The sequence below is a fragment of the Rissa tridactyla genome, chromosome 1 (assembly GCF_028500815.1).
Source record: "Rissa tridactyla isolate bRisTri1 chromosome 1, bRisTri1.patW.cur.20221130, whole genome shotgun sequence".
In the NCBI taxonomy this organism is placed as follows: Eukaryota; Metazoa; Chordata; class Aves; order Charadriiformes; family Laridae; genus Rissa; species Rissa tridactyla.
The window spans coordinates 180,724,300-180,750,858 of NC_071466.1; the positions used below are offsets into that span (position 1 = coordinate 180,724,300).

General features: G+C 41.6%; 1 protein-coding gene across 1 annotated transcript; it reads left to right on the forward strand.

The window, feature by feature from the left end:
• Positions 1–516: 516 nt before the first annotated feature.
• IL26 (interleukin 26) lies at positions 517–7,034 on the forward strand. The gene is made up of 5 exons (XM_054221791.1): positions 517–687; positions 1,065–1,121; positions 2,577–2,708; positions 6,798–6,863; positions 6,948–7,034. The coding sequence occupies exons 1-5, from the start codon at positions 517–519 to the stop codon at positions 7,032–7,034; spliced, it is 513 nt and encodes a 170-aa protein (XP_054077766.1).
• Positions 7,035–26,559: the final 19,525 nt, after the last annotated feature.

Sequence of the window (26,559 nt, forward strand, 5' to 3'; positions counted from 1 at the left end):
TTCTAATGCTTCTAAATGCTTCTTAGGGTAAATTAGCAAAGATTTTTTTCTCTCCAGGCTATTACCTTTCAGAAAAGTGCTGCCATAAGATTTTGTGGAAAAATAAAAAAAAATTTCACACATTTGGTATACTTTGTTGCGAAACCAAACTAACCACCTCAACTACTTTTTCCTCACTTGACCACCACTTAAATGAAAGAAGACTTCTCACATGAGAGGGAAGTTCTTCTTTCTGGGAAACCTTGACCCTGCTGCCAGTAAATATGGAGATATAGTTTAGAAAAACGTCACAGATGATTGTGGTCAAATTTGTTGAAAGTGGAGCAAGATGTATAAAAAAGCACAGCAACAATACTGATCAGCCAGCACACGAGCAATAGGTTATCTACGTGAGCATCTCGGTGCAGAAGCTGCTTTGAGGGTTAACAAAATTAGGTTAACCTCTGTCATCTAACCAGTCTTGCCGTATCACATACGCTGCTGTGACTGTAGAGGCACGAAGATTTGGGAGCGAAGATGAAAGTATATTCTATTTTCAGATCTGGGCGTTTTTTAGTTCTGCTTTGTCTTTTCGCTGTGGAAGGCAAAAAGTCACCTACAGGAAAGCATACCTGCCGAAAAGGACTCCTCTCCCAAGTGACAGAGAACCTGTATATCAAGGCAACTAGTTTAAAATCATCTGTTCCCGTAAGTTGATCCCACTAGTTGAAAAGTTTATTTTATTTATAGATTTTTCTTTATCGGCTTCATTACTGAGTACCCGGAAACTTTAGTAATCCGAACGATCTCTACAGTCCTCAGAGACAGGGTAATGCTGCTACTCCTTTTGTAAAGACGGGAAAAAAGAAGCATAGAGAAGCGGGATGAGTTTGCTAAGGACTTTGCCATGGAAGAAGTTTGTAGCTAGGTTTGTAGCAACAGATTTGCTGAGTCCTCATCCTACACCTGAATAAGGTGATGACGATGATGATTATTATTACTACTAAGTTTGGTACAAACCAGACTTAAAACTGTCTCCCTTCCTCTGCTTAGGTTAATTAATACTACCACATTGTATTTTTCAGAAGGATCTCATCAAGAACACAAGACTGCTTAAAAAGACAACAAAAAAGCTGTTTATGGTAAGATTTATACTACTGATTTTCCATTTTCTTTGATTTTACTTTGGTCATTAGAGATAAGAATGTGTGATCAAAAGGAATGACAGCCAACACAAAAATCACTTGTGTTTAATTGGGAAGGACATTATATTTATGAGAGCCTTATGTTTAACGAAGTCCTTTGCTTAGAGGAAGAGTGTTTTTTCTGCCCCATAGAAACGGTTTTTCCCCTGGGAGATGAGGGGAGAGCTGAGCATGGTACGTGGGGAAAGAGGTGGATTTGGAAAGCCTGGCTGGAGGCACTTCTCACTAGGTGGTTACAGTGGTGCTCTTCCAGGAGACTTGGGGTAAAGGTGTTTGCCGTGTTGGGGAGGAGGGTGCTTGTGGTAGCACTTGCTCCTCCTGTGAGCATCTGGCTGCGTGCGATCCTCCCCAGCAATGCTTTCAGGCACTAGCCCATTCACATGAGGGCCAGGGCCACAGCCACCATCCTGGCAGATGAGGCACCGCAGATAGCCCATAGTTGTGTCGATAGGGATGCTGCAGAGCAGACGGGACACCCGAGGAGCTGCTTTGGGCTTTGACCACTGCAAGTGCACTGGAAAAGGGAGATCAGAGTTCCCCAGTGCGATTCAGCATGGGAGTGAGACACTAAATTTGGGGTGCCTATTTGTGAGTGACTACAAGTGTGTGAGATATTTTAGTTTCCTTAACACAGAGATCTGGTCAGCTGGGCAAACCGAGTCAGTTTATCTTTAAGTAGGGCACGGGCCTTTGAACTACCCTGGATCTCATTGATTACCTTGGGAGTGAAGGATCCTCCCTTGCCTGTGGGACCTACGCATGGACACCTGCATTTGGGTGGGTTAATCTGCAGCTGCATTACCCTTCTGCTGGGAATTTCACACCTGATACTTTGTTCCATTGCCTAAAAATAAGCATATAGCCATTTGAAATACCTTTGGGTGTCCAAGAGATCCCACAGGCCAGGCAGATATGACACAGGATGTACAGGATGGCCTGGTCTCTTCTGGAGCAGCTCTTGGGGACAGGTGGGATACCCTACAGCATCTCAAATGGTATGGGACATGGATGTGGAGGAATGGAAAAATGATACACACAATGACTCCCACAATTTGGTCAAGGTGGTCTGACTTAACTCCCCAATTTATCTTCCATTTATTATTTGTGTGTTAAATAGGTTTGTTGCTGTCACTTCTGTTCATGGTTGGTCTTACCAATAGTCCTTTGGCTGTCAGCACAGCATCCTCCTGCCTTTCCTTCAGAAATCACAGGGGTACACTGAGCTGCTTAAAAAAAAAAAGGAAGCAATCCAATGGGATACTAAAATTGATGAATTTTTTTTTATTGATTGTATGCTTTCTAAACACGCATACTTTTACAAGGCTGAAGCTTTAGGCTGAAGTTCACTGGTGAGGTTTTCATTTGACAACTCTATACCTGCTTTGTTTTCAGACAAACTGCGGTGTTCGAGATCAGCTCCTCTCCTTCTATGTGAAAAATGTTTTCAGTCATCTTGGAGTAGGAAGTGACAAGTTGTACATAATTAGTGCCTTCCAGGTCCTGCAAGCGAACATGAACGCCTGCGTGAGTATATTCCTGAGACCCAAACTAACTTCGTCCAGCTGAAAGGATAGGAAAGGGCTCCATCTCAGTTTTTCAGCAGATAGAGAGGGTGATTCAGAGCTATGGTGTGTCCCATATGTCTCCCACATGGGAGAAGTCCCACACGACTTCTCGAGGGCTTCCCCGCTGGGGCTGGGGAAGTTTAACACTGCTCATTTCCTCCCAGAGTGAGCTTGCGGGGAGCGGACAAGGTGGTGGAGACACCATGGAGACAAGCCACTTCCCTGCTGATGATGTCGCCTTCTGCTGCCCTCTCAGCACCAAAGCTGCAAAGAGACAGGGTAATCACAGGGAGAAATGTGGCTCTTTACAGTTCTGCGGTGTAGTGCTGGTCATGCTTTCCTTCTTCAGCAGCATACCCACTGGACGTGTGTAATCCTTACTCTCTTGTCGTCTCTACTCCACCATACTGAGTTTTGAAAGGGCCAGGGGTGTCTCATGAGTAAGCAGAAACTGCAATTATAAAGCACATTGGGGCAGTTTCCATGTGTTGGCTATGCCCTCAGTCAGAGCAGCTGGTCAGGGAATGATGCTACCGACAAAATGTCCCTAGAGTGGATCCAGCTGTCCCAAGGGAGGAGGACCTTTTACCAACACCATATCATCATCCCACCCTGTAAATAGCTACAAGACAGCAGTAAAAGCACACTTTTGCCCATGCAAATATGCATACTAACATACTATGATGCTAAGATGACACTGTCACTTGGGAGTAATTTCTCTTCTTCTCTTATTTTTAAGGGTAGATGAATAAGAACATGGCATGCCTTAAAACTTTATGTCCTATGGCTATTTTTTTCCCCCTCGCTTAAACCTGCAACCCTCACAAGTCCCAGTGTCCCAAAAAGTGGAGAACGACTTAGGGTGAAATATAGCCATAGACATCCAGTCTATAGTAATTTTAAAAAGTGAGGGCAGCAGGAGCAGCCAATGAAATGCTGATGAATTAAAACTTTGTCTAATCTGAATTGTATGGTAGCATGAAAGAAAAGGACGTTGGTTCTACATGAACACAAATATTTGTAATGGAAAAATAAGCAGCTTCAGAGATCTCTTTGCAGAGTTATAGCTCAGAACACAACTGGAATACCTGTAAAATTATTTGTAGAAAGATTCAAATCTCAATGGGAGAAATCTCCACCAGCTTTCAGGTTCTCATTTGAAACCATGCTAAACAGTTGCAATTACAGTCATTATTCACAGCGTTCAACACACTACTGTGGTTATCTGTGTCTGTCAAAATTCCAAATATTGTATGCTATAATATATTTACAGAGATTTCATTCTTTTCTGGAAAAGCAATTACACCCTATACAAGTGCCAGTACACGCTGAAGAGTTCAGACTGTCAACCGTGACTGAATTCAGAATATCAGTTACTCTGAAACACCGTCAGTGGCTGGAGTTTGCTATAAAACTAAGTAACACATTTGCTTCTGTGCTGTATGGAGACAAAATACTGCAGATTTCTCAAAGCTCCTACATTCTTTTTCATAATTACTGCCAGTGTTTTACCCAACACAAGTCTGAACATAACAATTTACATTTCTGGATCTTAAAAAATACACATAGGAGAAAAAAGGATTCCTCTGGTAGTAGAAAAACAATAGCTTTATCAGAAATGACAGCTTGTCATGATTTTCTAGGAAACTAACATTTTTTAAAGTATTTGTACTAACTCAAAGCCAACAATACAGAACCATGTGAAAGAATAATCGAAACTGTGAACAGAATGGAAGTAATGGATCCTTTGCTAAGTTTCGTATTTCTCCACCATATTATTCCTCAATAAATTAGTGAACTCATTCATCCACCTATGTAAGCTCTTTAATTTTCATTATCTAGTTGAGTTATAAGATGTTTATCAGAAGGAATTTCCACCATGGCAACCTACTTATGTAATAAATTTGTTACCTTTCAAGGATAAGGTTCTTTACACAATTGAGGGGAACAGTGGTACCTTTATATACATACCTACCCTATATTCTTTCGTAAACTCAGGCTCTAATTCAGCCAGCTAAAGGCATGCATGATATCTAAAAACCCTAATAACATTTGTCTCCAATCCACTTCCAAGGACTTTGAACTATGTTATTATTATGATTCTCACCCTACTAGTTCTTGGTTTTGTCCAAACAAGGAAACATTAATATTTTCTAATGATTTATGAGCGAGTCCTGTTTTTCAAAAACAAATAGGTACTAAAATCTCTAATCCCTTTTTTTGCAGTGAAATGAGGCTCTTTCATTTAGGGTACGACTGCATGGTTAAACAGAAAGACATTTTTCCTTGGATACTGGGAGCACCAACCTGCAACACCATTGGCCTCAACATAAGCCAGTTTACTTGCTCGTTTGCCCCTTTGAGTCGGCAACATTGCCGAGAACAGTATGAAGTTGCTTCCAAGGTTGGACTTATGTTCCTACATTGGTAGCAGATTATTGCAGTTTTTTCTCTTATTTGAGTGGAGTGCGGAAAGGCAATATATTCACTGCAGGATTTTTGATCATTGCTCTCTCATCATAGGCAGAGCTTGTAGACCTCTAGCAGATATTGCAGCATTGCTCGCACTGAGCTGCTTGCTCATTTGTTAACTTGCTCGTTATGCAGGAAGAACAGGGTTTCTAATGTGTGTTGATACTCAAGCCAGCATAGTCATTTAAGGTCAATTCTGCTACCGAATGATCTCTGTGGAAATCTGCATCATACAAGCTGACCTTAAAAAAAAAAAAAAAAAAGGCCCAAGTCAGAAAGAGCTGCCCTAGTTAGAAGATTTCTAAAAGTTTACAAATTAGAATTGCTTTTGTTTACATTTTCATCCTGCAAGTTGACTGGAAAGAGAAAATATTTGTTGCTCCTTTTTAAAATCTCCATGTGAGGTAGAAAGAAGGACTAACCATCCATTTCAGTGGAGTCACCTCTTTTCATATGAGTTGAGGACTTTTGCCTTTTGCCTTTTCAAACACGTTGCCCTTGTTCATAAATTGGAAAACATCAGATTTTCCCATTTTTTCCCTGAAAGAATGATTCTTCCCCTTGGAAAGCCTGGAGAGCTGGGAAGTCAGCAAGGTGTGTTGTTCAGAAAATCAGCAAGGCAGCTCCAAAAAAACCCATCCAAACAAGTTTTGGCCGTCCAGCACTGGTTGGTCTGAGTTGGGTGGTGGGGAGAGGGCCAAGCCTGGAGGCTTCCCTGGTGTTCCCACTGCTGGTGGCCCTCTGGGACAGAGCACCGACCCACTGACACTGTCAGCCATGACCCAGCTGGCTGGGCTAAACCTGGGGTGCAGCCTTTGGGTCCTGTAGGATGAACTGGTTGACTCTTTCCTTCCTAAAACCAGCTTCCAACTCAAATCTAGTAGTGATAACACAGTCCTGTGTCTCTGATATTACAGCAAACGTAGAGGGACGCCAGAACTTGCAAGTAAGACAATGTTGACTGGTTTGGGTGGGATACCTGGGAGCTGGGTAGGGTCTTGCGGGCAAAACTCCCAGTGACGTTAATGGAAAATTTAACTTGACAAAAGAGTGTAGGATTAGCCTGTAACTAGCCAGACAGTAGAAGAATGGACAGGAAAAAAGGGGGAAGCATAAATCAACTTTATAAACATATTTGAAGGGTTTGCAAAGGTGTGCGAAATTGCCCTCTGCACTTTGCAAAGGTCTTTGACCCGTACCCTTGCCTCCTCTGAAGGTTCAAAGTTAAAGAGCCTTGAATCTTAGAGCTACAAAAGCTGTAACTGCAACAGCTGATCGCTCAGATAAGTAGAGATATTTGAGATAAAGATACCTGAGATAAGTAGAAAGTGTTTAGTAAGACTTAGTGGTACCTATTACAATTTTTTTGTGCTGTGAACATAACTTGCCAGGAAGCACACAGGTGAAATAACACATTTGTAGTAGCAGGAGATGCTCAAACGATGCTGAGGTCACACATTTTACCAGTAGTCCTATGGTGCCACACTGTGGGTTTGGCTCTTCCTCATCACCATGCCTTTATTATGCCAGCATCTTGGCTGCAACAAGCTCTTTTGGTTTCTTCTCATCCCTTCAGCTTCCATGTGCTCCATCCACAAGGTTAACTTCTGCAGTCAAAAAATTAAAGAAAACATTTCTTAAGGTAAGAGCAGTAGGCCTGGCTCGCAGCTGCAGTGTTCAAGGGCTGTGGGTGGTTTCTTTTCTAACATCTTTATTTTCTCAACAGCTTGGAGAGAAGGGAGTCTCCAAAGCCATCCATGAGCTGGATATTCTCCTTCCCTGGATTCAGGCCTACATACAAACCATTGTATGAAGAACAAGGAAGCGACAGACAACATGTCACTTCTATGCTACGGAGAGATCCTTACCCAAAAGGCCTGAAAATCAACAGAGAGCCGGACATACAATGGGCCTGGCAATCACTCCGTACCACAGAAGGAGAGCCTCTGTAATACAGTGGCATAAAGAGGGATTTTCAAGAGCTTTCACAGTTGGCCTGGCATAGCAGCTGTCCTGCAGTACGAGAGCAGCCTCCAGAACAGTTACTGCATGAGGTACTTCTCCTTCTGCCTGCCTGCCAGCTGCCTCACAGGCAGTCCCCGGTCTGCATGAGCGAAACTTGAAATCTGCTACTGTGTGGATGAGACACAATATCCCATGTGCCATGGGCACAACCTAGCCATGCCTTGTGCCTTGTGCCACCCCATGTGATTACAACTCAAAGCAACAAGGACCACTTTTGAAAATCCCTACCCTAAGCTATACTTTTTTTTTTTGTTATAGCTATATAACAAAATATACAGCATACACAAGCTGTTCTACATATCAATAAGAAAATTAATTATATACTGCTTATCATTATTATTAATTTAAGCTAATAATTGATCCTGAATAAACATATTCCAGTTAATGTCAAAGCTTTGGTCTATGACTCATGCATGACCTTCAGGTGCCACATGCTCTACATGAGATCACACAATTCAGAAAACAATAAATGGATTGCCTCTGACTAGGATTGCAAGACAGTTTGAGAAAGACTTATGGGAAGTTGGGAAGTTTACTCAAATGATGGTAGTGATTTACAAAATACCTTCCATTTAGTGCAGAAGGAAGATGGAGTTCTGGTTTTCTCAGAGTTTTGAAGTTTTACCAGAAGAAACTATCTAGGTGATGAAAATATTCTCAATCTGTGTGTTTGCACTTCTGTGGGGGTGAGATTCTTGAAAATTTCAGATCTCATAGTGTTAGTATATCAGGGGCATTGAATACATCAGTGTGCTGCCACCGAAGAACCTGAGCCAGCTCCTCCTCTGCATCGAGGCCTTCTGCAGCCCAGAGGTGGTGGCTGGTCTCTGAGAGGTGATCTTTTGATTCCAGGGTCCAACTAATGCACTCTCTGAACAGGCTATGGTCAGTGCACCTCCATTTTTTTTCCTTCAGGGACCACTCAGAAACTCTCTGGAGTCCCTGCGCAGGTGGTAGCTAGAGCAGTAGGAGGCAGCCTAGCTATTCTCAGCCTTGAACTCATTAAAAGCCCAGCACTGCTGCTAGAGGGCGGTTGATCATCATCCAGCTGAGTCGTTAGTGGCTGGTGAAGGTTGAGGAGAGAAGAACACCATCTCTTCTTTAAACATGCAAATCACTGGCCAGCATCCTGGAAGGGAGAAAGCACGAAGCATATGAATGAATCCAGCTTGTGACCTGTGTCTGTTGGTAACAAAGCTACGTGCCAGCCCATACTCCAGCAGCTCCTTACAACCTCTCCCTGCCCACAAACTGTGTGTGACTTGTCCTTTCTGATGCCCCAGAGACCCGGGGCAAGGCTGGCTTTCTCTTCCAGCTTTTTCCATAGTTTTACAACACACTGCATCGGCACTGATGACTTGTGTCAAAAGCCAAAGAAAAGCAATAATAAATTGCAATGTGCAAGTTACTTATTAGCACCTTCTGCTTCATTAAAAAAAAAGGAAGGATGCCATCATTTTGGGAACCTGACAAAGCATTCAGCAAATCTCGGTGACAGCAGCTTCTGATGACAACACACTGTTTTTAAGCATTGGTGATTTATATAACAAAGGATCTCAGACAGATGCAAAGGCTTATCTTCAAAGAGAACACAAGGCAATCTCTTTATACTTAACGTTTAATACGAAGAACAGTGGAATAAAGGTATGAGCCTTTCAGCACAAGAAATGACCTGTCATATCATTGGCTTTTTTGCTTTGTACTCTAGCAATTAACATCACGGAATTATATTAGTTACATGTTGACATATAGGACCTTTTTCTGTTAAACTACAATGGTGGGTGCTCTTGGGAAATACCACTGACTGACTAGGGTGCCAGGACAGCAATAACAGCGTGCACTTTGTGTGCTCAGTGTATTCCAGAGTTCGGCACTCGGTGCTTTTGCAGGAGCCTCTTGATGTCCCTGTGTTGACTTTAGTCATCACATATGAAACAACCCAGTTCAGAGGAGCTGACTAGGTGTGCCTGTTAAAGCATTAGCATAAATACTGGAGATGTTTTAGCCTAACACTTATGTAAAGAAATATTCATAGAATTGTATAATGGTTAGAGTTGGAAGGGACCTTAATGATCATCTAGTTCCAACCCCCCTGCCACGGGCAGGGACACCTCCCACTAGACCAGGCTGCTCAAAGCCTGTCCTGCCCAACCTGGCCAACACCAGCTTGCAGGGTCAGAGCAAATGTCTAAGAAATACAAGGGGATTGCAACTCAAAATACATTTTTTTCAATTAAAACCAAAATGATTAATTAGAGGGACAGGGGCAAAGGTGGTATGTTTAACGTTGTGGTTTTTTTCATATGTGGTAGTTTCTGTTTGCTGAGCATTTTCTTCTGTTACCAAGATTTCACCTGATTACGTATATCCAACAGGTTTGGTAAAAAGAAGAGCTGACTCAAAGAGCTCTTAAAGGAGGAAAAAATCCACCAGTGTTTGCCATGGACAATTCTCAGGTAAATTCCGCTTCTCGTTACCCTTCCAAAGATGGAAAATCAGTTATGCAGACAAAAGGAAATACGATACATGAATAAACAAATGTTGCCCCCCACATAACTAGTCAGATGGTGACTGGGAGCTTCCCTGTGCAGAGTTTATATTTTCAACCTGTATCATTTTCGCATCGTCTTTGATCTTCAGCTTCCTTAGCCATAGACATGAAGGACAGAGCTTGTGAATAGACTGCCCAGGTGACTGTGGTAGGAGTAAAAGAGAAGAGTGAGAATACTTTGTAAGATAAATTCAGCTGCAAACTGTCCTATAATAACTGGTCAGTAAATATTTCTCACCCCCTCCCCCCAAAAAACACTGTCTAACAACAAACCCACAAAAACCAACCATAAAAGGACACAACCAGTGAGGAATATATCGTCTGCTAAAATTGTTCCTCAAACCGTGGCACTATAAATTTAAACCTGTTCGTTGTGAAGGATAATAGATAAGCCTGACAAAAAAATGTTCTTATGCATATTCTTTCTTAGTCTGGGAGACAGCAAACCTAATGTGCCATCCTACATGGTGATTTGAAATTTGACAGGGACCTGCCAATCCAGAACATATATGGAGTAACATATAAAAGGTGCAGGAAAGGTGAGGCAAGCTGCCTTATACACCTTACTCCAGAGGAATACTTGCTCCATCTGAATGCCTTGCATGTTTAGCAATGAGAGACAGATTTACTCCTCTATTTTATTAATAATGTTACATTATGTTATTTAATTATTCGTTATTTTATTACTGGAGGGAGTTGCAGTATATGATACACCAGGTTTTGTTGCACTATCTTACCAGGCAACCGTATTTTATTTGAGCAAAATATATTATGAAACAAACGAAATCAGAACACAGCATTCCTGGCTCTGAGGAATCACCTCCAAATAATTTAGATCTCACTGATTTTCCTTTTTTTGGAATGCTTTTCTTACACAGTAGGATGACACCTAGGAGGCTAATGAAACCAAAACGCAGTCCTAACTCTCTCTTTTAGATTTCATGAAGCCGGTTGTTGCCGAAATAGTGCATCCAGGGAGAAGAAGGAGGGAAAGCCGGCACAGCACCCTAATTGCCCAGAGGCTGCAGAGGCAGATCAAGGCAGGCACAGGATCCCACCACCCGAGAGGGAAGGACCCATCCTGGTCACATGTGGCTGAAGCAGGACCCTGAAGGTTTCCTGGGGTGTGATGCTCCTTCCAGGGTGAGCTGGGCAGCGGGGGGACATGAGAAAAGGTAGGTGTAACTGGCTGAGGGTACATTCACTTGTTCACCCCTAGGAGCACAACTCTGTTGTTTCAAGCATTTGCCCTGCAGACGAACAACTGCATCGAAGTCCCACCATCCTGTGGAGTCAATATTCAACATCAGCTTGCAGGGTCAGGGCCAATGTTTAACTAATACAAGGGGGCTGCAACTCAAAATACATTTTTTTCAATTAAAACCAAGATGATTAATTAAAGGGACAGTGGTGTCCTTTTTTGTGGATTTGTTAACACAGCTCATCTGTTTGTTTGTCAGGTTTAGGTTTGCTCTTTGTTTTAATGTTTTTTGTCCAAACTCTGATGTATGGAATAGAAAGCTGACCATAGGCATGGCCTCACCAGCCTTCATCACACGTTATTGTCCAGTCCTCGCCACTGGCAGGGAGCAGTAGCCGGGATCTGAGGGCTCAGAGCAGGGCCCCCGTGGCTGCAGGAGCAGGAGGGGGTGACACTTCTCAGGCATAGAAGGGAGCCAGTGGCACCTGCAAACAGAAAAACTTCCACGTTTAGTTCAGAAGATCCATGGGCAACATTTTCAGGTGAATCACGTTACTGAAGATTTTTCTTGTGGAATTTTTGCTGAGATACCACATCCAGTCAGTAGGATTTTCATGTGTGTTTTGTTTTGTTTTGTTTTGCTTTGGCTTTTTTTTCCTTTCTTTTTTTCTCCCCTCATGGATGTTCAGAGGTGAAAAAGAAAAAAACTCCAGAAACTGTATACAATGATTGTGTGTGGTTTATTTGTGTCTGCTGCTGTGCTAAGGTGGATACAAGCTCTGCGGCTAAAAATAATTTCACAAAATGAGTACTGCCGCCTGTTTTGCAAAGGGACGCAGAGGTACACAGGCGACACACAAAGAAACTGATGAACTTTGAAATAGGTCTAAGTGGATGAGACAGCTAATTTAAGCAATTTTTCTAATTTTGTATCAAGCCACAAGTAGCACCTTCTTCCCTGGAGACTGGCACGGTGCCTCACGGCAGAGACTTGAGGAAGGGCAAGCCACCATGTTGCGTTCCTGGAGGTCAGTCTGTGGCCATGGTGCATGCCTTCATGCAGTAATGTAAATCGCATTTCCAAAGCAATTAAACACTTCTGAATGAAAGGCAAAATATGGCACCTCCAAAATAAAGGTCTTTTCTTAATAGAGAAATCTTGTGATAAATGACAGATGTCATATACAGACCACTTAGCAACAAATATTGTGTTGTATCTTCACAAAAACATAGCAAAATAATTAATACTAAATATATTTAACTGCTGATTTGAAGAAATGATATGGACAAAAGCTTATTGCCTTTTAAAACTGGAAGAGTAAAGGAAAGCTTTTTAACTTTTCAGATGAGACTCTAGGTGTCACTCTTAGAAAACAAGACTCATGTTGGTCTCAGTTTACTTCTGACTCTTCAGTTGATGGAGAAAGTGTTAGAGCATGTTTCATAAGTAGTTTCCTTGGACGGAAAACAGACAGATATGCAGTTGGATTTGAAGTATTTTTTTTTAAATTCAACTGCCACAAACTTAGAATTGAAATTAAAAATGTGGCAAAGAAAGATGGGCATATAACCAAAGACTAGGGTTATAAATCAGATATGAATTCAGTCTCTGGTTTTACTACAGACTTCCTACGGAGGTCAGTTGCTCCATTAAGGTTCTGTTCTCCTTTGGCAAATGGAAAAATTGTCTAGCAATTATTTGCCTAAGTTAATTTATCTTTGCTTTGCGTACAGAAATCCACAGAAAGAAATTAATACCAGTGCAGTGTTAATTGTTGTCACTATTGCTTGGCGTGGCATGTCTTATCATGGCCTGTCTTTTGGGAGTAGTGACTCTTATTACATGGAAAAAAGGGTATTTTGAGACTGTTGCTGCAAAGGAAAGGCTGAAAGGTATGTGGCTCTATATGAAAATTGTAACTACCTCATAACTTCTTGAAAAACATTGATCTAGTGGAAAGTGGCATCTGCACATGCAGTTTTGGTGTTATGTAAATAATACAGCAACAGTCAGCAAAGGCAAAAATTTCCATCACAGACAAGCCCCTGTACAAATTTTCTCTATTTTCCCTGAAGTGCTTTTTTCTCTGAAGTGCAAAATGTTCAGAGCAGAGACTATCCCTTAATAAGTAATTTCTGCTATAACCAGAACCATCTACAGCAAATTCCTGATCTCAGCTGGAGCCCTGAGGTGATGTCATAATGTCATCCTTAGCAATCACTGGGGTAGTTTCCCTCAGACAGCATTAGGAGGAAGATAAATTTCCTGAAACATGGGAATAAGAATGAGATTTGGATAATGGAGTAATTTATATTGGATTTGGCCATTTGGTCACTGTTTCTTCATGCCCTCAACATACACCAAGTTCTAGAGACTGCAAGAGCAGCTTTCTCTCTGCAAAGACACGTAGCCAAAGGTGAAATGTATGGACTTCTAGTCTAGTGATTAATAAGATGTTTCCCAAAATAGCCCACGTAGCCACCGAGCCCGGGTACTACTTGAGTCAGCTTCTTCCTCAGCAACCATGGGGCATTTGATAGGAAAGAGCTGTGAAGAGAAAAGATGCTCGGGCAGCAGTGCTGTTACGGGAATGGAAAGGTTACAGCTGCGCTTGCACAGTTGTGTTGTGGTCATCCTGCAGCTTCCCCTATCTCAAACCAAGCTTCTTTGTATCGTAAATAATGACTGACATGGGGGTACCTGCTCCTGAAAACCAACAGGAGCTGCTGAGCTGGAGTGGGAGAGTGGGAGACTCACTCTACAGGAGCATGTGTGGAGGATGGTCTCACCTTAATTCAGTTTTCATTTAAAAATAAATATTTAACTTGGTATTCCTCTTCTGTTGGCTCCAGTGGACGAGAGATTAGGAATTACATTGCCTTTACATAGGCAGGCAGTAGGCCTCAGGTCTGCCGGAGGGAAAAGGGAGGTAATGGAAACACAATACCATCAAGTGAAGCTGGAGACTATCATGAAATAACGATGCTGGTGACATATGGCAGGAGTAGGTATGAACGCTAAATTGCAGACGATTATGGATAATGCTTTTTCAGTCCCGTGGATGGGGTTGCAGGTCTGAAAGGCAACAATAGTCATAAAGCCACAGAGTCACAGGGTAAATGAGGCTATCAGGGGCCTCTGGAAGCCTCTGGCCTGACCTGCTGCTCAAAGCAGGATCCACCAGGAGGTTGGAACAGTCTGCCCGGGGCTTTATCCAGTTGGATCTTGAAAATCTTGGATAGGAGCCATAGAAGGCTGACTTTGAAGGGCCAGTGCATCATTCCTGGAAAGGTTAAAGCATCATGGAGCTGCATGCAGCCATGGTGTGACCATGCAACCACAGATATGCTGTCCTGTCACCAAACTATGCATGTCACACCTGCGGCCCCCTCATTTGTCTTGGAAAACCCACCTCTGTGACCAGTTGTAGCTAAATCAAATATAGTCCCATGGTAACTGTCAGTTGTCAGTGTATCTGTGAAAAGGGCAGTTGAAGGACAAGGGGCTTTGTTCCCACAGTAAAAAGGTAAACTATGAGCAACTGCCTGGCCACAAAACATTTATGTGAGGTAAATGACAAACTGCAGGTGAGCATCAAGTCCCACAAGAAGAAAGGATAGAATGAATTTTGAAATAAAATTAAGACCAATGAGAAGTTGCAGATGTTTCTTTTTTGGTAAGTTATTTCTGAAGGACATTGCAGGCCCCTCACCAGTGATGGTGAGACTTTTGGTTTTCATCTGAAATGAACAGAGATGTGCAGACATGGGACCCATACTTGAGCACCCTGCGGGCTAAAGCTGCCATCCCTGCGAGGGCAGGTTAGAAACCAAGGAAAGTGCTCTGACCTCCCCTCAGAGTGGGGCTGGTGGTCATGGAGGGGTCCAAGGCCCTGGGTTGGAAACCAGCCTGCTCCTGTTATTGCTCCTACTCCTCTCCTTGTTGCATGGGCACCTCCAGAGAGGTTTCCCTGGGCTCACGCATGTCTCCCTTCTCCTTGGCCATTGACTCTGGCTGGCCCCAGAGGGCTTCCCCTCCTCGCCCCAGGTCACGGTGCCCTTTTTAGAGATGTGTCAACTCCTGGTGGGGGAAACCAGTTTTCTGGCGCACAGACCTGGCAAAGCATCAGAAGAACACGCAATGCTAAAATAGTTAAGTAATAACCGCTACCTGATTACCATTCCCTGATTTTTGAATGCTCAGAGATAAAAACCTGAGAAAATCTAAATTTAACGCAGTTTAGTGAGAGAGGGCATGTAAAGGAAGACGGAAACAGAGAAAGCTGGTATGGGAGTGTGGAAGAAGAGTGACGATGGATGAGTAGAGGAGCCTGGGGTGTTCGACTCTCAGCCTTAGACTCAGTGTGTCGCTGTATTTTACACATTAAAAAATCTTTTTAAAGGCAGCAGGGAGCAGAGCTTCCCACAGCTGCAGTTGCAGAGAAAATAATGAAATTCAATTAGAAATTATGAATGAGGTTGTATATCGCTACTAATTTCATTACTGGTGTAAAACCAGTTTCCAGAATAGTCTATAATTGTGACAGTGGTAGGGGCAGGTCTTGCAGTTTTCACATAGTGAGAGGGCAACATAATATTTCTTATGAAAAGGATAAAATTATTTTCCATTAAATAAATCTGAGGGGGCTTCTGGGGAGATTCTTGCCATTTCTGCAGTCTGTTCTGGTTCTGGTAATGCCTGTATTCACTTTGTGCTCTTTTAATTATCTCAGAAATGAGTGCATCAAGGGCAATTCATCCTCACTGAACCACACACAAAAGTTGCTGATAAGCTTGGAGGAAAATCATGTAGTTTGCTTCTTTCAAGCACGTGCTCAGATGCAGCACTCCACGGCACTGAAGCAGTGATAACAAAAGCTGTGCTGTTTTCTGTCCAGACTGGTTGAAATCTGAAAAGGCGGCTCTGCCATGGAAGAAGATCTGCAGGATTCTGTCTAAGGAGCTTCACTGAAGCTGTCAATAATGTTGTCACAGACACCACAGTGGAAGATGAAATTTTTATTTTAGACCAGAGATGCCACTGAGAAAACTCCCTTGGGCCGCACTCAGTGCTTCTGCAGCAGCAGCAAACACAGCCCCTTCCAACGCTCTCTCCAAAATCACTGGCCTGAGAGACAGAAAAATGGAAATTCCCTAGGATGCTACGTGGCCTCAGGGTCAGCAGCTGTGCTACCTGCCTGCTTTGTCCTCGGATCCCATCACCAGCCAAGCTTCTGCAGTGGTCGTGGAGGCGGGTGGTTTGCCATGTCTCCTGATCTAACAAAACCCCAGCTGAACAAGCTGAATGCTGCAAAAATTTTATCTGCAGCTTAATCAGTTAACTGGTGAGCACCAGTGGGCCGATGTCTTCTGGGTGCACAAAATTTAATTTTCCTTTGAGGTGTGTGCCGGTTTGGTTTTTCTTTTTAGTCTTTTAGTCAATTATCATATTTTTTTTCTCTTTAAGGCCTAAAAAGACCTTTACACACATGACATAATAACAGAGTTTTGGGTTATTAGCATGCATCACTTGTTACCGTTAACTGATTGGTGCTTTTTCTTCCACTTTCCCCCAGTGCTGCTCCTTTAAGTCGTTTTGGTACTCATCGTGCAACCATGCTTTTGACTGATTGAGCTGATGAGAAGGAAATAACTTCCTTGAAGAAGCAAAGGTGCAGAGAGTGTGTTTTGTTTGCTTGTTTCTCCTAAAGCTTCAATGAGCAGTAGTTAACAGCAAAATACGTTGCAATGGTTTTATCGTTGCAGGTGAAGCTCGGTAGCCCGTGTCCATAGTTAATAAGGCATCATCAATTATTTCCTGTTTTCTCCCTCCCGCTTGAAAGAAGAAGTGGTTTATGCCAGCCCAGCTCATTGTCCCTAACCACGAGAGAAGAACCCACTGACGTCTCCTAGAAAAATTTTGTCATGTCAGTGTAAATGCTTTCTCTGTTCCTGTATAACAATTAGGGAATAAACAGTAGCACTTTCCAAGTGATGAAGAAAGCTCTCAGAGATAAACCACAGGCGCGGTAAATTAGTCACTTGATAAAACTATTTACAATCGAGCCTCCTAGATGTGAGGAAAAACATTTTTTTTGTGAATGAGAAACCACACGCTGTCAGTGGAAAAGGCAGCCTGTTTTTCTACCCGCAGCAGGGGAAAGAGTGTTTCACGTACGCTGCTGCTCTGTGAGGGCTCACAGATGTGAATCCCAAGCTGGTGGACAACCACAGCTGGAGAAGGGCAGCCCACGCCAGCCGTCAAGTTGGAGTTTCTCGGGCGGGTACCAGGCATCGCCCCCGCTCCTGGGAGGCTCCCCTGCTCTCCCCTTCCTCCCCTACATGGAGGGGAGCCGCAATGTGGACGGCGATCGGTAGTGGTGACGCTTCTCGGTTTCAGGCTATTTCTCGCGTTGTGGGTCAATTTTGATGTCATCGCGGGAATGGGAGTGGGTTTCTCACTCTACAAAATGTTGTGGGGGTTTTAGAAAAATTTCCCATTCCACTTGAGCAAAGCCAAGGACATTCAAAGTTTGGAGAAAATTGCAGGGTTGCAAATGGCCAAAAAGAGGGTGTGCAGCATCGTGTGCAGGGCTGCGATTTGAGTCAGTGGATCGGCCTCTCTGAGACCAGCAACCTGGGCTTGCATGCCCTGGCTCACAAAAAGTCCTGCTGATAACAAAGAATGATTGACGCAAATATCTCACTGTTACGAACCACGCTTAGCTGATAGATATATTCAGCGCAATCTGATTTCAGACCACGCAAAGCAAGATCCTGGCGCTTATTCCTCTGTATAGAGAAAAATCAAGTGAATCTTTGGGGGAGGTTTCATAGATGGAAGAGAAGAGGCCACAATGATGTGCTGTGTGGCTGCAGTCTAGTAAAGAGTATTTCCCAGACCTAAAGTCTAGGACAAGTCTTTAGGTGACTGTAAAAAGGCTTAAGGGTTGTTATAAACTGCCTGTGTTGTACTATGGCAAAAAGAGTGAATATAGGTGCTCAACTCTTCCATGAATGAGGACTATTGAGAGGAAGCAGAAAGATGTTATAACTTTGCATGTGGTTTCACTATTGGTTTTCTAAGACTGCTCCAACTTTTGGAAACATTGAAATATTGCAAAGGATCTAAAGGAGAGTTATAAGAAAATATGCCTGCTGGTAAAAACAACACATTAATGATATAAGTGCAATCCCATTCATGAGAGGGAAGATAAAAAAATCAACTAGACTGCAATTCACGTACAGAAGTGGCTTTATAAGGAACACCACTGTTCTCCAGTCAGAGGGAAGAAAGCACAACAACTCCTTGGTACTGAAATCAGGAAAACCAGTTTGCCTGGAACTAGCAATAGGACAGCCACTCACCAGACCATCTGATATAAATGATCACTTTTAAGACTGTAAATGGAAACTACAGTTTTTTACAAGTTGCATCCACCAGATACTGAGCTCAGGGGTGTAATGAGATACTTTGAAGAAGTTTTATACCTATGAATCCTTCCCTGTTCTTTTGGGAAGGCTGTTCCAGAATCTCATGCTCTGATAAGTCTTCCTTCTTTTAGTCTAAATTTACCCACGGCCAGTTTATAGCCATTTCATCCAGTATCAGTTTATTCTGTCAGCTTATGTGACTCACTGGATTTGCTGTTTTCCCACTCCAATGTAGTTCAAATAACAATTGTGTCTTCTCTCAGCCTTTGTTTTTCTGAAGTTGAACAAGCCAAAATCTTCTAGACTTCTTTTATAAAACAGGAGCTCTCTACTTGTTGTCTGGACCATTTGTAGTTTGAACTCATCTATATAGCACAGGCTTAACCCACAACTGTACACTGATGTTATTCCCTTCTTCCCTCTTCTGGAAATACCTTGCTCAGTTAACTTTCACAGCATCCATTTCCATTGCAACATTGCCTTGATGGTTCCTGTGATGAAAAGTGGCACCATGGGGTTGTTCTCCTCCTCCAAAGGTGCCCTCCCAGCTTCTTCTGACTAAAGCCATACACCTGGACTGGCACTTGCACAGTCACATTTCTCCCTATTTTATTAATTCCATCCTCAAGTAAATCAAGTTCTTCTTGCTTTAGTCTGCCTTTGATTGAACCCAGACTCTGTTTTATTCTTTCCCCTCCTTGTCTTTAATGGTTGATTATTTCATAATTTTTTCTAAAGCCTTGCACACCACTCTTGTCAGGTAACATGTCTCTTTCTGCCTTGCTTGCTATTTCTCCCTTTCTTAATGACAGCTATTGCACTTGCTATTCTCCAATCTGAAAACACTACCACTAATTTGATAGATTGATTAAAGTTTCTCCCTACGGCAACTGCATATTTATGTGCCCATTTGTTTGGTTTGTTTCCTTGATGGGAGAACCTTTATCTCTACCTTCTCACTTCTGGTTTTTCCTTAGAGGAGATAATTTCCATTCCTGTTGCTATCAGTCATCTTTGCTTCCATATTCTGTGTCAGCATCTCTCAAAATCATCTTGCTCACCTACTACATTCACCAATGCCTCTTAATGTCCCCATCTATATTAAAAATTGAGATGAATTGTCTGTTTAATTTTTTGGCTACAATGTATACAATCATCCATCCCAGTCTTAACCTATACCAGCCTCACTTCTTTCCTTATGCTCCTCTTGTTTACATGATGCTGACATGATTTGTTGTTTTTCTACATCTGTTTTTATGTGGACTGATTTAGTGTGAATTTTGGATGTTTTTTGCACCCCTTTTTGACATTCAAGATGCAGTTATCACTGCTGATCAGTCCTTCTTTCTGCCCCTCAGAGCCCTGCTATGTTCCTGCTATTCTTGAGGAGGTGGTTGGGTTGGCTGCTCTCATCACAATAGGGTCACAGAAAAGCCCAGATTGAAAGGGAGCCCTGGAGATACCTGGTCCAACCTTCTGCTATAAGTGGGGCCTTGGGTTAAGTTATGTGGGGCCTTGTCAAGCACAGTGTTGAACATTTAAAGGTAGGTTCTGCCACTTCTTTGGGCAACATACTCTGATGTTTAATTTGTCTGAGGCTGAAGATTCCCCTGAAGCAACTTGAGCCTGTTGCACCTTGTCCTTTCACCATGCATCTGTGTGAAAAGACTACCTCCTTCTTCTCTGTAACTACTTTTTGGGTAGCGGAAGACTGTGGTTAGATACCTCTGAACCTTCTCACCTTGTGGCTGGACAAACTCAATTCCTTCATTCTTTCTTCATAAGTAGAGGTCTCCAATCCTCTAATCATATCGGAGGCCATTGTATGAACCTTCTCCTGTTTTTCAGTGTCTCTTGAGCTGGGGGAATCAAAGCTGGATTTACTATATTGAGTGTGGCCTGACAAGTGGCAAGCAGAGAGGACATCCCAGGACCTGCTGGCTGTAGGTTTGCTGATGCAGCCCAGGATACAGTTGGCCTTTGCTGCTGCAAAGAAGAAATCCACTTACTTTCAGCTGTCCACCAGCACTTCCAGGTCCTCTTCAGCAGACTTACACTGCTGTCTGTCATATTTTTCTTCTTTAATTTTGAGGCAAATTCTAAATAATTCTGCACTTTTGACTTGCAGAAACTCCAATCTTGCTTCATGTTTACTTTTACCTTCAGACCCAGTGCTTAGTTTCTCTAACTTCTCAAAATGCTTCTTTTTGAAGTTATCATTGTTTAACTGAAAAAGTCGTAACTCATGTAACAACATCCAGTCTTATGCAGAGAATTAACATCTACCATAATGATACATTTCCCAGTAGTACTTACCTTCTCAGTCATACTGTATTTTATGATATTTTATCTTTATCCAACCAGGGGATTGGATGGCACACAGTTTATATGAGTCCGGAGGAATGTGTTTTACTATGATATTTTACGCAGCCCCATTTTGTTTCCCCCAAGATATGCCTTCAGACATTTTGACAATTTTGACTATTGATTCCTTCTGTGACATACAAAATTTCTTCGTCACCCCTTCTTTTCCTAAACTTTGTTGTCTGTGCTCTAGGCATGTCTGATACTTCACTATTTAATTTTTATTATTTCTGCAGCACTTCTGGAGTTACTCTAAGACCTACAGACTTCCTAAGCCTGTGAGTATCAACAAAGCAAACTTGTGATTCGAGGCGACTAGGAAAACGATGTGAATCCATTTCTTCTTCAGCTAATCAACACTTCATTATTGCTGACTCCTTGACATAAAGTTCCTGCAAAACTTTCCTTGAAAGGAGAGGAGGAACTCATGCATCCCACCACAGCCTCTTTTGAGTGTAATTCAAGATGCAACGCCAGAAATTAAAGGGTTTTTTTAAGTAGTTTTCCATGTGTGCCCAGGTATGAGAAGATTCCTGAATACTTTTAAATATTTAACTGCGTCTTCCACAAATATTTATCTGCCTACTTGTGCCTGATTATTCTGGTTCAGGGCCTAGTACAAACAACATTTTAATTTCCTGCTTTCTTTTGCTTAGACCATTCAACCTTGGTGCTTAAACTTTTCAAATAAGATCTCAGAAATTGTTGCAAGATACCTTGTGCCTTCATTAGCAAAAGGAGCAGTGCTATAGGAGCATATTTGTAAGTTAAAAGAACTGGCATTGAGGACCCAACCTCCACACTACATTTGTTTTGAGTTTATTTTGAACTAGCTCTAGTCTGGTCCTGTGGCCTGAACTCCTCTTAACAATTGGAGAATATCAAGTGAATTTCTGAAAACATCTTCCATTTTATCTGAAAGGAACCCTTTTTTTACAGGCTCCAAGACACGTCCCAAGTGCAACCCAAAGTACAGTGAGTGGGGATGATCAGGAGACTGTTTTTAAATTCCCATGCATAGAACAAATGGCACACTAATGTAGAAGATCTCACTAATATGCTACTTTACTTTATATGGGAGGGAAAAAAATTATTAGCTAATCTAAAATTTCTTTGGGTATTATTTTAGCAACTCTAGAACCAGAATTGCTGGTTTTACCAAAGAAAAATCTCTTATGAAAATGGGAGAGCATTTCAAGTGTGCTGATGGAAACCAGAGTTGGTGTGCCTGAACTCTGAGCCCTTTGCAGTTGAAATTCAGCTTGTGTATCTAGAGATAGTACTACACAGCTAAAGCCTGGTGTGTCACAACTCCTCTGCTACTGCTATCCACACTAGCTAGATTAAAATAATTGTTTTTTACCCTAGATATGGTAGCACATGCTACAGCTTCTCCTTCAACTTTGCTGCACAGATATGCACAGGACAGGCTGATGTGGCAAACCAGAGGTATTGAAGAAGGATGAAGTAAGAGTCCAGAGCGCTATACACTTTAATATGAAACAATAAGATTAGTGTAAGTGGGAGGGTAATGCTCCTTTCATAACTTTTTCATAAGTTTTGGAAGTTTGTCATAACTGCCATATAGACTTTCCTAGATATTAACTAACTCTTGAGTAATTGATGAATATGCTTTCACAACAATCAAATAGTTCAGTTAGGAAAGCTGTTCTCTTCCTTACAGTAATGAATTCATATAGACACTTTAAAATATCAACATGTCGTCCATGATTAGAAGAACAATCTTGCTGTTGTTCAGCTGCCAATTTTAATGAAAGTGGCAGGGGCTAAATTAGCTGTGAGAGCTGACTGCCTCAAATTTGAATCAAATTGCTGACTCTGTTCAAAAGTTACTGACGAGGAAGGAACTGACAGCTAGAGAAACTGCATAAGTTTCGCTTCCTTAGGAAAAAAGATTAGCAAGCCAAGCTGCCATGGTACTTACGTTTTGGTTACTTTAAAGCATACTACTTGAGATTGTATTTTGTTCTTCTCCAACATTTGTTTGGGGTTTTTTTTGTCTTTTCAGAAACTTGATTGATGTTAGTATGGGGGCAGAGACTCTTTAGCCTCTTCAAAAAAACGCAACACAAACAAAGTTCTGTCATTTCTTGGTCTTTTAAGTATTTATTGTTAGCTAATTAAATCTTTACATCACCTAAAGCTGACTAAAGGGTGTCCATTCAGAGCACTTCATAGTTGTTGGTCCAGACCTTTGCAAAAAGAAGATATGTGACTTTAAAATAAAGTGCATCTATACTCGACCTGCAGTAGCTCTTTTATAGACAGCCTTATTTCCTGTAGAGATGAAGAGGAAATGTACTTAGGGTGTGAAGCATTTCTTCAGATTTTTAACTACTCAGAAGGAAAGGTCTTGCATATTTTTCCTTTCACTTTAAATTCTGAATCTAACTGGAGAGTCTTTGCAGCAAATTGGCCTCAAGAAGTCCAGTTCTAAGTAAAATGTCATCTGTGGATGGATTGCTTGTACGCCTGGTTTTCTGGTGTGCTCCTAAGTGTTCTGGAGGCAGGACAGAAACAGGTAGGACCAAATCTGCATACTGGTTTACTTTTTTTTCTGTGAGTAAAGATGACTGGTTTGCTTAGTCACACAGTTATGAATGGCACTAAAGAGAATGGCGGGCAAGGGGAATCCCCACCAAACTGCCTCCTGGATTGGTTTAGAAGAAAGGATTCCATCGTGCAGCAGAGTGCTGCTAGGAAACCTCCTATGGATGTTTCCAAATGGTTATGACAAAAAATGCCCACTCTGTAGGTTGGTTTGAAACACTTCATGGATATGTTTGAAATAGATCATTGAATTAGCCTCCAACATATGCCCACACCTACACACTTATGTTTGCATGTACATACCTGATATTTAACTATTATAAATTGTGTAAAGAATAACATGAAAATGATCAGATTTTCCCCCCAAATGCTCACATTTCAACTTAGAGTATTCAGTAAGAAATTAAAGCATTTCAGGATTGCTTTCACTAGTGTTTTCCTACAAATTTAAATATGAGTATTCATTTCCAACAATAAATGTGTCTGTACGAGAAAGGTACTTAAACTGTGAAAACAAATGCAACTGTACAATGAAAACTTGAATGACCAAAAAACTCCAACGCAAATAAAAGCTCACAATGCAGAAAATCAACATAAGGAGAAGCAATGAATCACAAAACCCAACACGTGGAGAAAATTCGGTAAACATAATGGAAGGAAGATGAGTGGGGCTGGCTCACCGACAGGTTGAAAGACTGAAAAGTACCATTTGGATATAGTATTGAAAATGTATGGAAAGAATTGTGTTGACCGGGGTGTGTATGGGGGATGGGGTGGAGTGGGCTATGATTTCCAATGTTATCAATCCGCAGCGAATTTCCAGCATTTCTGTGCAGTTTCAGGAGGTTGCAAGCTGGCCTCTGACTGAGGTCAATGGAGATCCCTACCTGGATTCACCCAGTACATACAGAAACTAACAGCCGATCCCAGACAAGCATCCTTTGGTCTTCTCTCTTTCAAAATAACATGGTCTTTTTCAAAAGGTGCAGATACCTGGATGCAGAAGTTCAGACGTCAATTTGGCTTTTTTTGAAGATGGATCTGACCCTATGAAAATGAAACTGATTAGCAGACTGTGAAAATACCAGAGGCCTCTGCATGGAGAGTTAATGTATAGAGGAAAACCTACTCTCATGTACTGGGAGTCGGGAAAAGACCCTGTGAGCAAAACAAGTGATGTTTTTTCTACCTAATAATGTACAGCAAAGGTAGACATATGCATATATACTCACAGGAAACAGCAGAAAGTCAGCACGGCAGAACAGTCAGCCCAAATTACAGTGGAATTGTTTTCTTAATGAATTAATTCTCTTAAAGTGAATTTCCATTATAAAAAATGGAAATCCTTGTGGAAAAGGTTATGGAAATACTAGCATGCTGGTGTTATGAAAAACAGGACTATTAGGGAAGAATTAGAAAACCCTGGAAGATCACTTTGGGGAGAACTATTTTACTAAAATATATCTTGTTTTGTAGAAGACTTTACACCCACTAAGGCACAAAGTCCCTTATCTGAAGTCAATATGTTGTATTGATAGGACTAGATTGATAAAAATGCCTGGTTAACATTGAAAATCAGCAATATGAATGTTGTAGGTGCTGCTAGCGCCTACAAAGCCAAGGCAGAAGTATTTCAAAGGTATTTAGGAAGAACCTTGAAACAATTACGTTTCAATAATATTTTTTTCTATTTGCCTTATTATGCTTTTAGAAGTTCTTGTTTTCAATCTTTTCCCTGCAACCATGATGATTAAACAGTGATTAGAAAGAAATCCCAACCCCAAAACTCTAAAATAAACCCTGAGATTCATGAAATCACTTAAGACAAGCAGCTGGGAATTTAAGGGAGAAAAATACTGTAAGATTCATGATATAATGCTCAGAACCTGCAGTACCTCCAAAGGATATTATGGTGTTGAAAATGGAAATTTTTCAAGAGTAAGTGTTTTATTCTTCTTGGAAGAATGAAGAAAAGCTGATGAAAATGAAAGGTTTTATGTGGAAATACCCGTAGACACTCTGTGGTTATAGCACAGGAGGTATTTTATGCAACATCAGCCATACTTTGGGCTGCTGTTGTGCCCACAGTTGTGCTGCTTTTCTGTTGTTATGGGCTTAAACTAAAATTGAATAAGATTTGGAATTTTATTCTATTTTATGGATAATAATTTTAATCAGGAGCTGAACACATGAAAAGACTCCAAGCAATAGAAGCATTGTCCATCACTGTCTTCTACCATGCCATCATTGTTTTCTATAATTTTCTATAAGAAAAATCGCATTTTAGAATTGCACCTGCTTTTCTTATGGTTAGCTCCAACTGGTAGCTCGTAGTTTCTTAATTGTTCATTCATGCAGACTGGAAAACCATTTTGTACCAACCTGAAATATGGCACAAGAAACAAGGAGGACCCCTTGGTCTTCATTGCATATTGCTGTCCATGCACAATCAGCAATAAGAAAATACATGTTATAGGTCCCTCATTCCAAACTCAGAATTCCTCATACACATCAGTTCAACAGTCTTTCAAGGAAAGGGAAGGGACACAGCATTATGCTCATTTTTATAAACAGGGACATTAACTGCTGTTAATGAGGACAAATATTCTGAGAAAAATATTTGTTATCATCTCCATATGCTCCAGAAAATTATTTTAATTCCTGGCTATTCATATTATGCTATTACTGGAGTCTCTAGACAGTACAGAGCTGACAGTCATACTGTTAGGAGCGGTCAAAAAGCCCACAACAGTGTGTGAGAAAGGTCAGCCCAGAACAGCCACTCACATCTATCCTCTTCTTCCCGGGCAAGGCAAAAGCTTAAAGGGTAGAGGAGACCTCAGACCATGAGGAGGGAACTATTTCCTCTTACTACCTCAGAAAGTAATAATTAATGTTTTGTGGGGAAAGCTTTTCCCAACCTATAAACTTTTTTCCATCCTGCATGGGGTTACCAAATTGAAATTCTGAAGGGAAGTAGGAAACAGATGCCTTGTGTCAGTCGAGGCAATATGATTTTAATAATTTTGAACTTACACGCTAATCACTTAAAGGTGTACCCATCAGCTCATTATCTATGAGGAAAACTATCCCAATATCTAACTACATAGGTGTTAGTTTCCTGTTCATTCCTTTTCTTTGGAAGCCTCGGCAGCTAATGTGTGTGAGAAATTTTGTGAGTGGAAAGAGGGA

Bases quoted from the DNA above. Each gene is read 5' to 3' on its own strand.
- IL26 (XM_054221791.1), top strand. From the start codon at position 517: ATGAAAGTATATTCTATTTTCAGATCTGGGCGTTTTTTAGTTCTGCTT. The intron at 688-1,064 runs GTAAGTTGATCC...TGTATTTTTCAG, and splicing joins GTTTAAAATCATCTGTTCCC to AAGGATCTCATCAAGAACAC. The intron at 2,709-6,797 runs GTGAGTATATTC...TCATCCCTTCAG, and splicing joins AAGCGAACATGAACGCCTGC to CTTCCATGTGCTCCATCCAC.